The sequence below is a fragment of the Muscardinus avellanarius genome, assembly GCF_963383645.1.
Source record: "Muscardinus avellanarius genome assembly, chromosome: 4".
NCBI lineage: Eukaryota > Metazoa > Chordata > Mammalia > Rodentia > Gliridae > Muscardinus > Muscardinus avellanarius.
Window position 1 is genome coordinate 107,656,930 of NC_137789.1, and position 14,919 is coordinate 107,671,848.

Consider the following 14,919-nt stretch of genomic DNA (forward strand, 5'->3'; position numbering starts at 1 on the left):
ATAAAAAATAAAATAGGTCTGGAGATCTAGCTTGGAGATAGAATGTCACTGGTCAATTCCCAGCAACACACACACACACACACACACACACACACACACACACACACACACAGAACTTGCTCTCTGATCCCAATTAATCTGAACCATGAAAGCCACAGGTAACACTAAAAATAATTCCTTTTAAAAGTTTCTCCCAGATAAAAATGTAAACAATAAATCCATTCTCTCAATACTCTCCTAATAATATTGTCCTCTGCAAAGTGTGATACAGTAGCAAATCAATAAATAATGCCACAGAAATTATATGTACTACTATTTTTCTTGGACTTATAAACATCAATTTCCCCAGTCTCAAACTTAATAGGGGCACAATAGGGAAGACTTGAAAGGCAACTGGACAAAAAATATTGTTTAAAACACCCACAATCATCCCATCCAAAAGCCACCGCTAGTAAAATATTTATGTCATTTTTCAGTATGGTTCTGTACATAATTATATATTAAACCAAAATTATAATACTGCTATGAAATACATGTTAATAAACACTCATGTAAAACACGGTCTTGCTATCTTTAATAATTATTAGCACATTAATTGTACAAATTAACCAGTTTCATTTTGACATTTATATACCATGGCTTGAGCATACCCACCTTCTTTTCTTCCTTTCTTGTCCTCTCCTCTCAACCCCCATTCCCTGCCCCTTTCCCTAAAGGCCCTCTTCTACCTTCAAGCCATCTTTCATTTGTTTCCATGGATGAAAGAACACATACATGTCTGTGTCTGGCTTATTTCATTTAACATGATACTCCATTCATTTTCCTGCAAATGACAGGATTTGATTTTTCTTTATGGCTGAAAAACATTACATTGTGTGTTTGTGTGTGTGTGCACATGCATGTGTGCACACATGTGTACATGTGTGGATACACATACATACACAATGCAGTACATGCACACAGGCACACACACTTTTTTATCCATTTATCTGTTGATGAGGAGCTAGGCTGATTTCATATCTTAACTGTGTGGATAGCGCCTCAATAAATATGGGCATGGAAGTATACTGATCTTTATTTCATATATATATATATATATATATATATATATATATATATATATACACACACACACATACACACAAAGACATATATATACACACCCAGGAGTGGTATAGCAGAATCATATGGTAGTTCTATTTTTAGTTTTTTGAGGAACTTCTTTCTTCTTTAGTGGCTGTGCTAATTTACATTTCCACCATCAGTATATAAGGTTTCCTTTTTCTCCACATCTTTGCCAGCATATGTTATTCTTGCGGTTGTTGATGATGTTTTGATAATAGGCATTCTGACTGGGATGAGATGCAATCTCAATGTAGTTTAAATTAATATTTCCATGATAGCTAAAGATAATGAGTTTTTCGTGTATTTATTGGCCATATGTGTTTATTCTTTAAGAGTCTGTTCAGGTCATTTACCTTTTTTTATTTAATTACTTGGTTTTTTGTTGTTAGGTTTTTTAGTTCTTTATATGTTCTGTCAGATGAATGACTGGCAAAGCTTTCTCCTATTCTGTAAGCTATCCCTTCACTTTACTGATGGTTTCCTCTGCTTTCGAAGCTTTTTAGTTCAATGTAATCCCATTTATCATTTCTTGCTTTTGTTTCCTGAGCTACTGGAGTCCTGTTCATGAAATTGTTGCCTGTGCCAACATCCTGGGAATGCACCTCCTATGCTTTCCTCTAGTAGCTTCAATATTTCACGTCTTACATTTAAGGTCTCTTATCCATTTTGAGTTTATTTTGCACAGGGTGAGAGATATGGGTCTAGATTCAGTCTTCTATGTGTAGATATCTAGCTTTTCTAGAACCATTTGTTAAGAAGGTTGTCATTTCTCTGATTCATTTCTTTGGCAATGTTGTCAAGAAGCAGTGGGCAATAGATCCATGGATTTATTTCTGGGTCCTCTATTCTATTCCATTGGTCTATGTGTCTGTCTGCATGCCAGTCCCTTGCTGTTTTTGTTACTATGGCTCTGCAGTATATTTTGAAATCAGGTATTACAATGCTCCCAGCATTAGTCTTTTTGCTCAGGATTGCTTTGGCCATTCAGAGTCTTTTGTATACCTATATGCATTTCAAGATTATTTTTTCTAGTTCTGTGAATAATGTCATGGGTAATTCAATAGGGATTATAGAGCATTTAGCTATATTAATTCTCCCAATGCCAGAACTTGGGGGCTCTTTCCATTTTTAGTGTATTCTTCAATTTCTTTTTTCAGTGTAAACATGGTTTTTTACCTCATGGCTTTAAATGCCAATCATGCAAAATGGCACTTCTTAACAGGATGGTTGTAGAGCTCCTAGAAGACATATAGGGAATTTGAGGTCTATGTATGATTGTCACAGGGGCTGGAGATGCCCATTCTGTGAGCTACAACAAAAGATGCCAGAGCCTCTGATATGTATGGGTTAGTGCCACACAACAAATAATTGTTCCATCTCCTGCCTGACTTTCACGTGGCCTCTTGGATTTAGAGTCAGAAGCACTTTGCCCATACTAGAAAACCATGGGGCTAGCAGATGAAATAGAAATATCTAGTGAGGGAAATATCCTTAGGAATATCAAAAGAGGGAAAGGACTGGACTGAACTGTTTAAAATGTTCTATCCAGAGCCACTATCTATGATTTTTTACACTTAGGGAAATCTAGCTACATAACTTTCTGTTTCTCCCAATGTTATTAATTGTCCATTATATTCCAATCTTCTTCCATGATCGGATAAATAAAGAATTTATATCCTAAAAGTCACATTTCAAAGCCGGGTGGGGTGGCACAAGCTCGTAATCCCTGCGCTTGGAAGGTGGAGACAGGAGGATGGCACAGGTTCGAAGCCAGCCTTGCTGGCTTAAGAGACCCTGTTTCCAAATAAAAATATAAAAAAATAGGTGTCTGGGACTGTATCACGGAGATAGAAGGGTTTCCAAGAACCCCAGTACCACCAATAAATAAATAAATAAATAAATAAATAAATAAATAAATAAATAAATGTATGTATGTCACATTTCAGTTAACCATTTAAAATCCTATGCTTAGATAGTTTCACCTATGAGCACAAATAAATAAAATGATAATAGATGAGCATAAAAGATATTTTAAAGACTTTTACATAATATCTACAAACATGAATCCTAGAAGTAACCAAAATATCAAATCATCTACAATTAAATAAATGGCATATCCACAGAATGAAATATTTTATAGCCATTAGTATGATAGTTACAGTAGTAACGGTGGTGTATGGGTGGCAGGATTACAAGACATTTTCATGCCCTTGTGATTTCCTGCATTTTCCAATATTTCCATAATTGTCATCATTATCATTATTATGAGAATATCTGAGTTCCCCTTTTATTCTAATGCCTAATCACTGCCTGACCAAAGTACTAACAATTTATTAAATGACCAAGGACAAATTCTGAGATAAAGAGGGAGGGAGAAAAAGAGAGAAATTCATTCCTAAAATAGTCAAGTGTGGGCTCTTTTTCAATCAGCAGTTTAAGGATCTGGTGTGGGATTTTTGTGCTCTACAGCAAGAAGGGGGAAATTATTTTTATCTGTGTCTGCAGGAGCTTGTATTCTTAAAGCTGTCCATGTCTAATCCTTTAAACATTTAGTGTATTAAGGATTTTCAGTGTTAGAGCCAGAAGAGGACTTAGAAATCACTTGACTATGCTAGAAGAGGGGACCAAGAATTTGAGTGAAGTGACCAAGGTCACCATTAGACATGAAATAAGATCCTGACTTTCTTAATTCTTCTCATTCCAGCAGACTGTTTCTGTACTCATGGGTGGAGGTAGTAAGAAAAGGTAAGGAATGAGAGCTCCCACTGTATGACCACCTTCCTATGTAGTACACTCCAGGTATGTCAAAACCTCCTCGGTACCAACTGTAGGCCTAGGAATCTCAAAATATTGTAAAAACAAAAACAAAAACAAAAAAAACCCAGCTGTTTTTTCTTTTTTTAAATCTCTACCTTATCTCTGCTCACCTCATAAAAAGCAAATCAAAACAAAACCCAATAAGCACACTAATAAGGAAAAGAATGTAACAAAAACATGCAATGCTCCCGCTCTGCAGCCCAAGAAGGGAGATCGTGTCCTTTGGATTATTAAACATCTCTTAGTATTTATTCTCTTATTCACTCTCTTTTTAGCAGAGCTCATTAAGACTCTGCTTATTTCTATGAAAACCATTTAAATAAGAAACAATTAGCTATTAAAACACACTGTTGTCTATCTCAAAAACAAGAGATGAAAGGATCTATCCCCCATGGAAAAATCCCTGCCAACAAAACTTCCTCTTTCCATAGAGCAACAAAGCTTCCAGCTTTTTCTTTCATCTGGAATATCACAAAAAATAGTGGAAGCTATCAAAGAACAGTACTCCTGGGAAGAATCTCCAACTCTCTCTAATAGAGAACCTCTAGATAAAGAAGTCAATGAACTGGAACTCGCAAATGTAACCACCCACCTAATTAGAGGTAAGACAATGCTAGGGAATAGTTCCTGTTTACACAGACAAGGTCTTTAATGACATTCAAGGTTTAATTCTATCAAAAATTAATACAATATTTTAAATACATGTGAGTTAATCATTCTCAAAAGTAAATATACTTAGCTGGCTAAGAAATCTCCCACTCCATTAATATTCTCTGGGATTCATAAATTCCCCCTCCCCTCCGTCACATCAGAGTGTTTACAAGACCAGCACTGGCTTTAGCTACAAAAATTAGTCAGACTGATGCATATTCATCAGGTAGCTGCTCAGAACAGATTGATGGTGCTCGTCTTGGTTCTTTTACCAAGGGGAGTGAGAACATGAGCAAATCACAGCATCGCTGGGAACCAAACTAGACGAGAAAATGAGAGAACTGTACTGAATGATTACTAGGCTTCTTTCAGCCCTAACTAAACACAGCTCTGTAATTTTACATGTGTTGAAAAGCACCAAGCATTGAGGAGATGCCAGAGTAGTATAATGCCCTTCACTCATTTGCACTGAAAGTCCATGTTGAAATGTAAACATGTCATCTGGGGAGGAAATGGCATTAAGACTTTATCAGCCAGCACCATTTTAGGAGTTAGCTTCAGGCAGGCAGAGATCCCAGGATAAGCAGTTGCTGGGAAGAAAATGATTGAAGCAGGCAGTATTAATCGACTACCTATAGAAGACAGGCCAAAAGCATAAATAAATGCAGAGAGCTGAGCAGGATGGTGAAAAACCAGAGAGTTGCTCCTCAGCTCCAGCTGATTGTTGCCTTGTAGGAATGTAGGCCCTGAGTTATCTTCAGATTTTTCCAAATAAGGCTAATAATATGTAAAAACTCCTAATATTTAAATAACACACTGTACAAGCCAAATGTCTCCATACCAGTTATACATGTAGGACACCAATTCTGACACTTCTGATGTAAATGTGGTAGATAGAAAAAGGGTTCAATGAAAGAGAATAAAAGGGTAGAAAATGGTCTGTCTGAGGTTGACTCTTTTGAGGAAATTTGGAAGAACAATCAAACTTGGAGGTAGAAGAGGTCAGGACAATGGTTTTAAACCTTTCTGGGAGTCATCAGCTCCATATGAAAAATGCTTTAGAGATTTGAAAAGTAAACATAAATGTACCAGGCCAAATAATGAGTCCCCCAAAGATATCCATGTCCTTATCCCTTGCCCAGCCTCTCCATGTTACTTTACATTAATATGTGTGTGTGTGTGTGTGTGTGTATACACATATGTGTGTATATATATATATGGAGGAATATGATTGAGTTAAAGGTTTTATACTGTGAGCCCAATCTAATCACATAAATCCCTAAAAACAGAAAATCTGTCCTGGCCATGATCAGAGGGGTGTGTGACTATGAAAGAAATGCCAGAAAGATGGAATACTGCAGACTTTAAATATAGAGGAAGGGGTTGAAGACCATGGAATATGAAAAACATCTGGAAATTGAAAAAAGCAAGAAATGGATGATTCCATCCACAGCCTCCAGAAAGAAATGCCGTCCTGCTAACTTTGTTTTGATCCATGAGGCAGTGTTGGACTTCTATCCTATAGAACTATGAGATAATAAAATTGTGTTATTTAAAGCCACAAGTTAAGAGTAACATTAGAAAACTGATATACTACATATACACTCAAACATCAACAAAAAACATTCCTAGATCTCCCTGAAGCTCATGTACAGGTACAAATGAAGGCTCCTTGTGCAGGAAAAAGCTCAAGATACAAGCTCTAAGAAAGGTAGACACAAAACTATTTGACACATGTGGAAAGATCCATTCCCAACTGGTCACCTCAACCAGCTCCACAATCCCACTTTTACAAGGATGGATTCATTCTCCGAAGACTCCTTGTCTGGCATCCCCTGCTTCAGAAAGGTCTCTCTTTCCTCACGTGCAGTGTTATGACTTCTTCCCTACCTTTCACCTTCAGTAAGGTGACATTTTGCACCTGCTGAGATTTAGCCTGGCTTCTTCCCTCATTTGAATGAGCCTCAGCAAGGCTGGCATATACTGTTACAATATCATGTCTCAAGAGTCTGCTGGACAGAGCATGCCTGAACACGCCCATAGATGCTGGCTTAAAACAGAGGAGGAATGTTAGTAGGAATGTAAGCTACCTAACTCAAAGTTGTTTTTAACCTCAGATCTCATTTCTCCAGTTAATCAAATTTCACGAACCCTATAATCCTTTGAGATACATATTTTTAAATTTCATTCCAATGTCCCTGGGTGATGCTACCATGCTTGTGATAAATAATTCTGCAGTTAAAAGCTTGCCAGCCTAATTTAAATTCTATACCTAACACTTCTAGTATAACTGGCCTCACGTCAAGCCTGATCTGTGGCTTAGCACCAGGTCCTGCGATTACTGACACTGGTGCATAGAAGATTCTGGAATACTGCTGGCTCAGAGAGCTAGATCCTGTCAAGGTGGGGCATGGGGGCTAGAAAGAAAAAAGGAATACAAGGTATCTGGGATCCTGTGGTGGTTTGCTAATGGGTAGAGGAAGACAGAGCACACCTGCTGTGCAGCAGAAGCTGCCAATGGACTGGGCTGGAGCACAGCCCTGACCAGTGAGCAAGGCTTACTGGTCATTCTGCACCTGGTTTCTCCTCCTACCATGCAGAGAAGGTCCAAGAATTTCCTAAAATTTTACAGAAATTTGTAGGTACATGTGTGTATGTGCACACACATATTTTGTGTGTGTGTGTGAGGCAGAAAAATATGAGAATCTGAATCAAGTATAACTCCCACACCCTCTGTAAGAATTGCTGCCCTGCTCGTTCCCTCGCAACTATTCAAATTCAAAATCATGAGCTCATAACTACTCCTATGTGAATGATCTCCACCACAGAATCCTGTTAAATTTCCGGCTTGCCCTCTGACAACAGTAAAGTTACCAGTCAGCACCCTCGCAGTAGAACTTTAGGATGGTTTTACACTTACAAGCTTGAGAAGGTGAATTGCTAATACTGTTTTTCCCTGTCAGCTGCTGCTGGGCATCTGCAGCCAAAGCACAGCCCATCCGTTCCATACACAAGCATGAGTGATCTGGTTTTGGGTCTTGTTTGTTTTGTTTCACATTTTACTATTTTGAAGTATGCATGGGAAATAGTTGACCTTATTCTTGTGGGGAGGCTGACATCGGGCTACTGCGGGGAGACAAGGTCACTGCCTAAATAGATTCTAGACAGCTGAAAAGTTGTAATTACAACAAGGCCTCAAGTAGGAGGGGAAATGTCCTTCTCAGTGAAGAAATGCCAAGCTTGAATCCAACAGGTATTATTTGAGGTCAGGTAAGAAAAAAAAAAAGATAAGAAATGTGGAAAGACTTAGAAAAGTGGCCATTAATTCACTTGAAGAGCGGATCACATTACCCTGGGGGTCCCTCCAACCCTTCAGGGTTTTATGCTTCTAAATATAGTCTGCTGGACATTTTAAAACATGATTACATAGCACAGCAATCATCTCTGTAGTTGTTGATTCATTTAGACTGTGCTGCCTTAGGAAAAAAATTCTAAAGGTCATGCTCAGAGGCCTGGCACTCCCTTTCCATGGAGTGAGGATGGTGATTACACCTTACACAAGATCCTACAAAGACAGCTGACACAACTGGCAGTTGAATTTTGAATTCCTTCTTCTGTTTATTTCCAGAAGAGACTTTCCATAGACAGCTGCAATGCCAGGCTCCTGTCAGAATGTCATGCCAGCCTTTCTGCAGCCAGACTTCCACCCACATCACTGCCCTGGATCTCACAGGTCTAGTGAGCTGGAGAGGCCAGATCTGAGCAACTTCAGGCTAAGGTCACTGGACAACCTGTCATGCCACATTCAGACATCCACAGGTTTGCGTTCTGGCTCAACCTCTTTTCCTTGTGCAGTATCATCAGCAAGTACCTTAATATCTCTTAGCCTCAGCCTCCTCCATAAAATGGGGCTGTGGGTGACCAGCCTTTTAAACAAGCAAAGAAAGCTAGAGAAGACCATAGATGAATGTCATTGACAAGATGGGTACACAATAACAGAGAAAAACTTAATCCCCTCTGCCATGAAGTAAAGGGGCAGGATAAATGAAATCAACATTTATCCAACTCCTCTCTCAGCCTTAAAGCTGATTATCTTCAAATAGGTCTTTCCATTTCTCTCAAACTTGGTGGTTCTTCTTCCAGGCCACTTAGATATAGCTTCTCTGACTCTAAAGAATGCCAATGAAGGTCAGGAAGCCTTGCCAGGCATGGGGATGGCAAGCACACAACTTAGCATTCCAGGAATACAAACATCAGGCAGAGGGCAGCTCCTGATGAAAAAGGGCCCACCTGGATTGAAGTTGCACTGCTTCTTGGCACCTGATGGTGTTGCTTTGTGGACTCTCGTGGACTGGCGTTCCTGCTCTACCCTGGCACTCCGACTGGCTGGGCACCACATGCTCTGTCTCCTACAAGAAGAAACAGCAAAAGCAGGTGAGTTGTTGGCAGCAATCAGTTCCAGGACATTCTGCAGCTGGGGGCTGACTCGGGACAGGGACGGCAGCACGCAGCACATCCTCCTGAATCCAGTGTGGGAAGGGTGTCAGCCAGCCAAAAGTTACAAAGCCTCTTTCTATCAATCAGCTGCTACAAGATTATTGGATAAAGGGAAAAGTAGATTAATATCCACTATCCAAAACACGAGATAGCCACACAATGAGACTCTTAACATCTGAGATGTTAGAAATGATGTGTTAAGAAGACAATTTCGTGAATAGTTAAATCTGGAAATATAATTCTTTTTTTTATAGAAATATAATTTATAAAACATCCATAACATAGGATAATTTTTGCAAAACAAAATGTCCTTCCTCTCCCTCTCCCTCTGTGTGTGTCTTTCCCCAAGTTAAACCAAAATCTTTTTTTGTTGTTATTGTTTTGTCTGTTTTGGTACTGAGAATGCCCCTTTGGTAGAAGCCAGGGGCTTTCTACCTCCAAGTTCCCCCTGATAAGCCCTTTTTATTTTTCAAATAGGGTCTCCTTAAGTTGTTGAGGTTTTTTGTCAGATTGCTGAGGCTGGCTTCAAATCTGCAATTGTCCTGTTTCAGGCTTCCAAGGACTGAGATTATAGGCTAACCCAAAATCGTAACAGTGATTAATTTTTTTTTTTTTTGGTAGTACTGGGGTTCCTGGAAGCCCTTCTACCTCCGGGCTACACTCCCAGACCTATTTTATATTTTTATTTGGAAACAGGGTCTCTTAAGCCAGCGAGGCTGGCTTCGAACCTGAGTGATCCTCCCGTCTCTGCCTCCCAAGCGCGGGGATTACAAGCGTGCGCCACCACGCCCGGCAACAGTGATTAATTCTGAGATGTCATTTTTGTTTTGAAGGAGAGGAACCTCCTCTAAGCTCATCTAAGTTTTCTACACTGTAAAAAAAATTAATTAAGTTAGTATTAAAAACTAAGTAACAACCCATTTTATAAATTTCAAATTCCAAGCAAGTTTGATATTCCCCCTACTGCCACACCCGTCACTTTTGCCAATGGATACGCTGCATCCAAAGAAGCCATAACACTGGGCATCCATGATGCAATCTAGTCATTAATTCGGAAAAACTCCAGAGTGCTAAATTCTCTAGAGAATATCATAAACACACCCAAGGTAAAACTAATCTGGGATTCGATATAAAGACATCACACAAATGAAAGATTTGTACATGCCCAGCAGGTGGACTACAATAATCTCTGAGCCATGACCAACCTCTGACAAGTTCCCCTTAGATTAAAATGGCCCCTCTTTACCTAATAAGTGAGATACTAAAGTGAACATCATAAGAGAGGCAGCAGACCCAGACGGCATCCATTGCATACACTAAGTATGCACGTGTCTGACTGTGTCGTACACTGAGGTGATGACAGAGACTCGGCCCCTCTGCTCGGGGTGTGGGCTGAAGACAGTGCAAGTGTCAGTGTATCAGGTGTCTAAGAAGTCCCTTTCCAAAACTGCTAGAATAACCTGGTGGGGCTATGTGCCAGGTCATCATCACAATCTTCTAACACAAAACCATATGAATTCCTTCATACACGATAGTATGGGGTGGGGGGAGGGTGGGCAGAGAGGAGAGAAGGGAATGAACTAGGCCTATCAGGAACTTTTCTTTACTATATCCAAGGTTCCTTCTTCAGGCAAGAAGAAACTCCACATGAAAAGTTCCACTGGCACACACCAGTGGAACTGGTTTTCTAGACTTAGTTGCTTGCAAAAAAAAAAAAAAAAAACCCTCTAGAGCCACCCAAATACTGGCCAAGTTCTCCAAACAAGATAGCTTCAAGTGAGATGATTCTGCTTGCTACTTGTTGGGTTGTATCAATCAAGCTGCATAAATTACCAGGACCTCAGTTTCTTCATCTTTAAAATGGGAAATATACCTCCACCTGACAAGGTTGTTAAGCAGAATGCCATTAGATGCTCTGTTAGTGCCTGAACGCTTGGGGCACACCACAGATAGAAACTATCAGTGGCAATCATGTTCCTTCTATAAACATTCTCTTAAAGCTCAATATTCTGAAACTGGAGCTAAGGAAATTCTTGGACACTTAACCCACAAGAGTTCAGCAAAAAACAACTTATTTTGGCTGGGTGTGGCAGCGCACGCCTGTAATCCCAGTACTTGAGAGGCTGGGATGGGGGTTTGAGGCCAATCTCAGCAACACAGCAAACCGCTTAGCAACCTAGTGAGAAATAAAAACCTGTTTTGAAATAAAAAACAATTAAAAGGGCTAGGGGTGTAGCTGACAGGTTGAATGTTATCAGGTTCAATCCCCAGTAACAAACACATACACACACAAACTTAATTTTGTTGAGGAACATTTATCTTAGGTTTCTATACTATGGATATTATTCCAAATACCATATTTTAAAGACTCACTACTTGTGGGCCTTAAGAAATGGTCCATCTAATCTCTAAAAAGTTTAAAGTAAAAAATTTCCATTTTATTAAACCTTTATTCTTTCAGAAAGAACAAGTTGTTTATTTCAAAGACAGTATTCTTACCTAATTCTTTGTGCCCTCATCTGGTTAAGGATGGAGAAGCCACAGGCTGTCAGATTCCCCAGGATCTAACAATGTATTTTAGAGATGAATCAGAGGGATCTGTAAAAAGTTCTCCCTTGATGCGCTCAAGTTAAAGAACTCAGCGCATCACAAGAGGAGAACTCTGTTCTGGAATTGGGCACGTATGGAGTTTTGGGGAACAGCTGACAATCAAGTCCTTGATTCGAGTGGAGAAAAAAGTGGTACTCTGTATTATGCTTCTTTGGCCACTAAGAATTCCAGACGTCAATGGGGTGTGGAGATGCAGGAAGAGTAAGAGAAAAGTCTAGCAAAAATCATCGTGAGTACTGCAATCATGCAGGCGCCAATGTGAAATGGATGCAGGACGGTAAAGATGTGCTGCTCTCTCAAGGCCAAAACGTGGTGCAAGCCCAAAAAAAAGTTCTGCTTTCTGAAACTCCCTCAGATCAGAAACTCAACTTCTGCCCCTCTCAGAAAATGCTGAATGAGTTATTCCTTCCAAAGCCCCTTATGAGCATATGAAAAAGAATGCATATTTTCAGTTAAATCCTTCTACTCCATTATCTCTTCCTGGAAAGGCCCTGTGTGAGCCAACAGCCCCAACAAATCTCCCTGGGAACCAATGGGCCTTTGGGTGATTCTAACTTTGAGGTCATACGTCTTCCAGCTGAGGCTGCGGACATCATGGAGCAGAGACAAGACTTCCCCAAGAGAGGAGTCCAACAGAGACCATGACAGGCAATAAATATTATTGCAATCATAAGTTTCATAGTTGTTACATAGCAATAGATAACTAAAACACAGTATCTTTTCTGTATCCTAAGACAACATCAATGATAATAGGCCACCATCTGCTTGATAAAATAACAGCTTTTAAGGGAAAACCAATACCACATTAAATGCATCTATAAACGTTAAAGTACATTCAGATAGGAGAAATATAAGAGTATGAAAAGATGTGTGTGTTGACATTAAGAAACTACAGAGCAGCCAGACGTGGTGGCACAAGCCTGCAATCCCAGTATTTAGGAGGCTGAGACAGGAGGATTTCAGGTTGGAGGCCAGCCTCAGCAACTGGTGATACCTTGTTTCAAAATTTTAAAAAAGCAGCTGGGCGTGGTGGTGCACACTTGTAATCCCAGCGTTCAGGAGGCTGAGACGGGAAGATTGTGGTTTGCGGACAGCCTCAGCTACTTAGTGAGGCCCTCTGCAACTCAGTGAGACCCGGTTTCAAAATAAAAAATAAAAAAATAGGGCAGAGGGTATAGCTCAGAGGTCAAATGCCCCTGGGTTCCATCCCCAGCGTCACAAGAAAAAAAAAAAGGAAAGCAACAACAAGGGCTGAGAGTGTAGTTTGGAGGTAGACTGTCTCTGAGCTCAATCAAAAGGAAAAAGAGAAAGAACAAAAGGAAGAAAGGAGGGAAAAAGGGAAGGAAGGAAGGAAGGAAGGAGCATGCTCAGTAGATCCCAGCATGTGAATGGCTTAAGAAGTCTTGTCCGAAGGATAAACCTAGGAAAAACAACTCCAACAGTCTTATCTGTAAGACTCAAAAGACTTACTACTGGCTAGAGAGGAGGAAAACCCAACCTTTTGTTGTGCCCATTCAAAAAAACAATTTCATGCTTTCCCTTAAAGGAGAAGGCAGAAGAAAAGGGGGTGTCATCATATGGCTCTCAAAGGTGTTGTGCTACAGGTCATCATTTATTCATAGACATAAAAAGGAAACAATGCAAAACAAAACAAGACCAGCAGTACACAACTGCATCTCCCTCCATACAGGAGCTTGAGCCCGACGTATGAGACCAGGGCGCACTCCTCGGTAAGCCTGCGCCTCTGTCCCAGTCAGACCACACCACCGGGCCAGTGTCAGGGTTGACGGGAGCTGTCAAAGGAAGCTCTCAAAGCAGATAATATGCTTGGGGACGACTGGGAGTTAATATTTTTCTCCCCATCTCTCCCCTTCCCCAAAGGTGATAATATCTGGACAAGAAATAGAGAACACGTCTGTTACCTTGCCCATCATAGCTCCATCACATTTTTGTTCAGAATTGGTTATAACACCTAGCTTAACAATTCTAGAACACACACATAAAAGAAATTCTAGAACACTAAAGCAGAATGTTTGTCTTGAAATAATTGAGATATATCTTTACTTAAAAATGACCACTATTAGCCAGGCATGATGAGGTACACTTGTAATCCCAGTACTTGGGAGGCTTAAAGAGGAGGATCACAGGTTTGAGGCCAGCCTCATCAACTTAGCAAGGCCCTCAGCAACTTAGTGAGACATTGTTTCAAAATAAATAATCAAATAAAGCTGGGATGTAGCTCAGAAGAATAGTGCCACTAGGTTCAATTCCTAGGAACCTTCTCTTCCCACCCCCATACACACAAAGCATGTGTCCATTATTTAAAATGTTCTGATCCACATAAAAACAAATAAATAAGTAAAAAACAAGAACATTTCCAAAAATATTTTTTAAAATGTTCTGGCTTTTATAGTTTCTTCAGATTTTTTTTTTTTCTTTTCTTGGTGGTACTGGGGTTCCTGGAAGCCCTTCTACCTCTGGGCTACACTCCCAGACCTATTTTATATATTTTTAGGAAATAGGGTCTCTTAAGCCAGCATGGCTGGCTTCGAACCTGCGAGATCCTCCTGTCTCCTCCTCACAAGCGCGGGGATTACAAGTGTGCGCCACCACACCAGGCTCTTCAGATATTTTTAAAAGTAATTTGTTCTCTTAGTCATCATTTCAACAAATAAAGTAAACCCTGAAGTATGGCAGAACCTAGCTTCAAAATCCTTACTTAGCCACAGAATAGGATCTCCTCTATTTTATTTCTTTATCGGTAATATAGAGATATTACCCACTAATTACGCTGTTGTAAATAAGATTTCTAGCAGAAAATACACGTATGTTGTGTATCTTATCCACTTTCCATTCACTGAGTTCCTGAGCCAACCTAGGTTCTTTTTCTTTCTTTAAAATTAGGAGGGAGGTTTTATTCTCATAGTTTTCTCACCTGGCTAGAAAGATTGCTTTTTTTTGTTTTGTTTTTTGTTTTTGGTGGTACTGGGGGTGGAACCCAGAGGCTGTCTACCTCCGAGCTATACTCCCAGACCCATTTTATATTTTATTTGAAAACAGGGTCTCACTAAGTTGCTGAGAGCCTCACTAAGTAGCTGAGGCTGGCTTCGAACCTGCGCGATCCTCCTGTCTCAGCCTCCCAAGCGCAGGGATTACAAGCGTGTGCCACCACGCCTGGCAAGATTGCTTTTTATGCAAGAGATGCCTTTCTGAAGAGGT

The 14,919-nt window shown here is 40.0% G+C and overlaps 1 protein-coding gene across 4 annotated transcripts in view; it reads right to left on the reverse strand.

Moving 5' to 3' along the window:
• Positions 1–14,919, reverse strand: part of FAM13C (family with sequence similarity 13 member C) — a gene marked incomplete at both ends in the record, with an annotated part of 120,063 nt that overhangs the window by 70,487 nt on the left and 34,657 nt on the right. For all 4 annotated transcript variants that reach the window (XM_080693679.1, XM_080693678.1, XM_080693677.1 and 1 more), the window contains one exon: positions 8,884–9,002. In XM_080693679.1, coding sequence (XP_080549805.1) covers positions 8,884–9,002 — 119 coding nt within the window. The remainder of the gene's footprint in view (positions 1–8,883; positions 9,003–14,919) is intronic.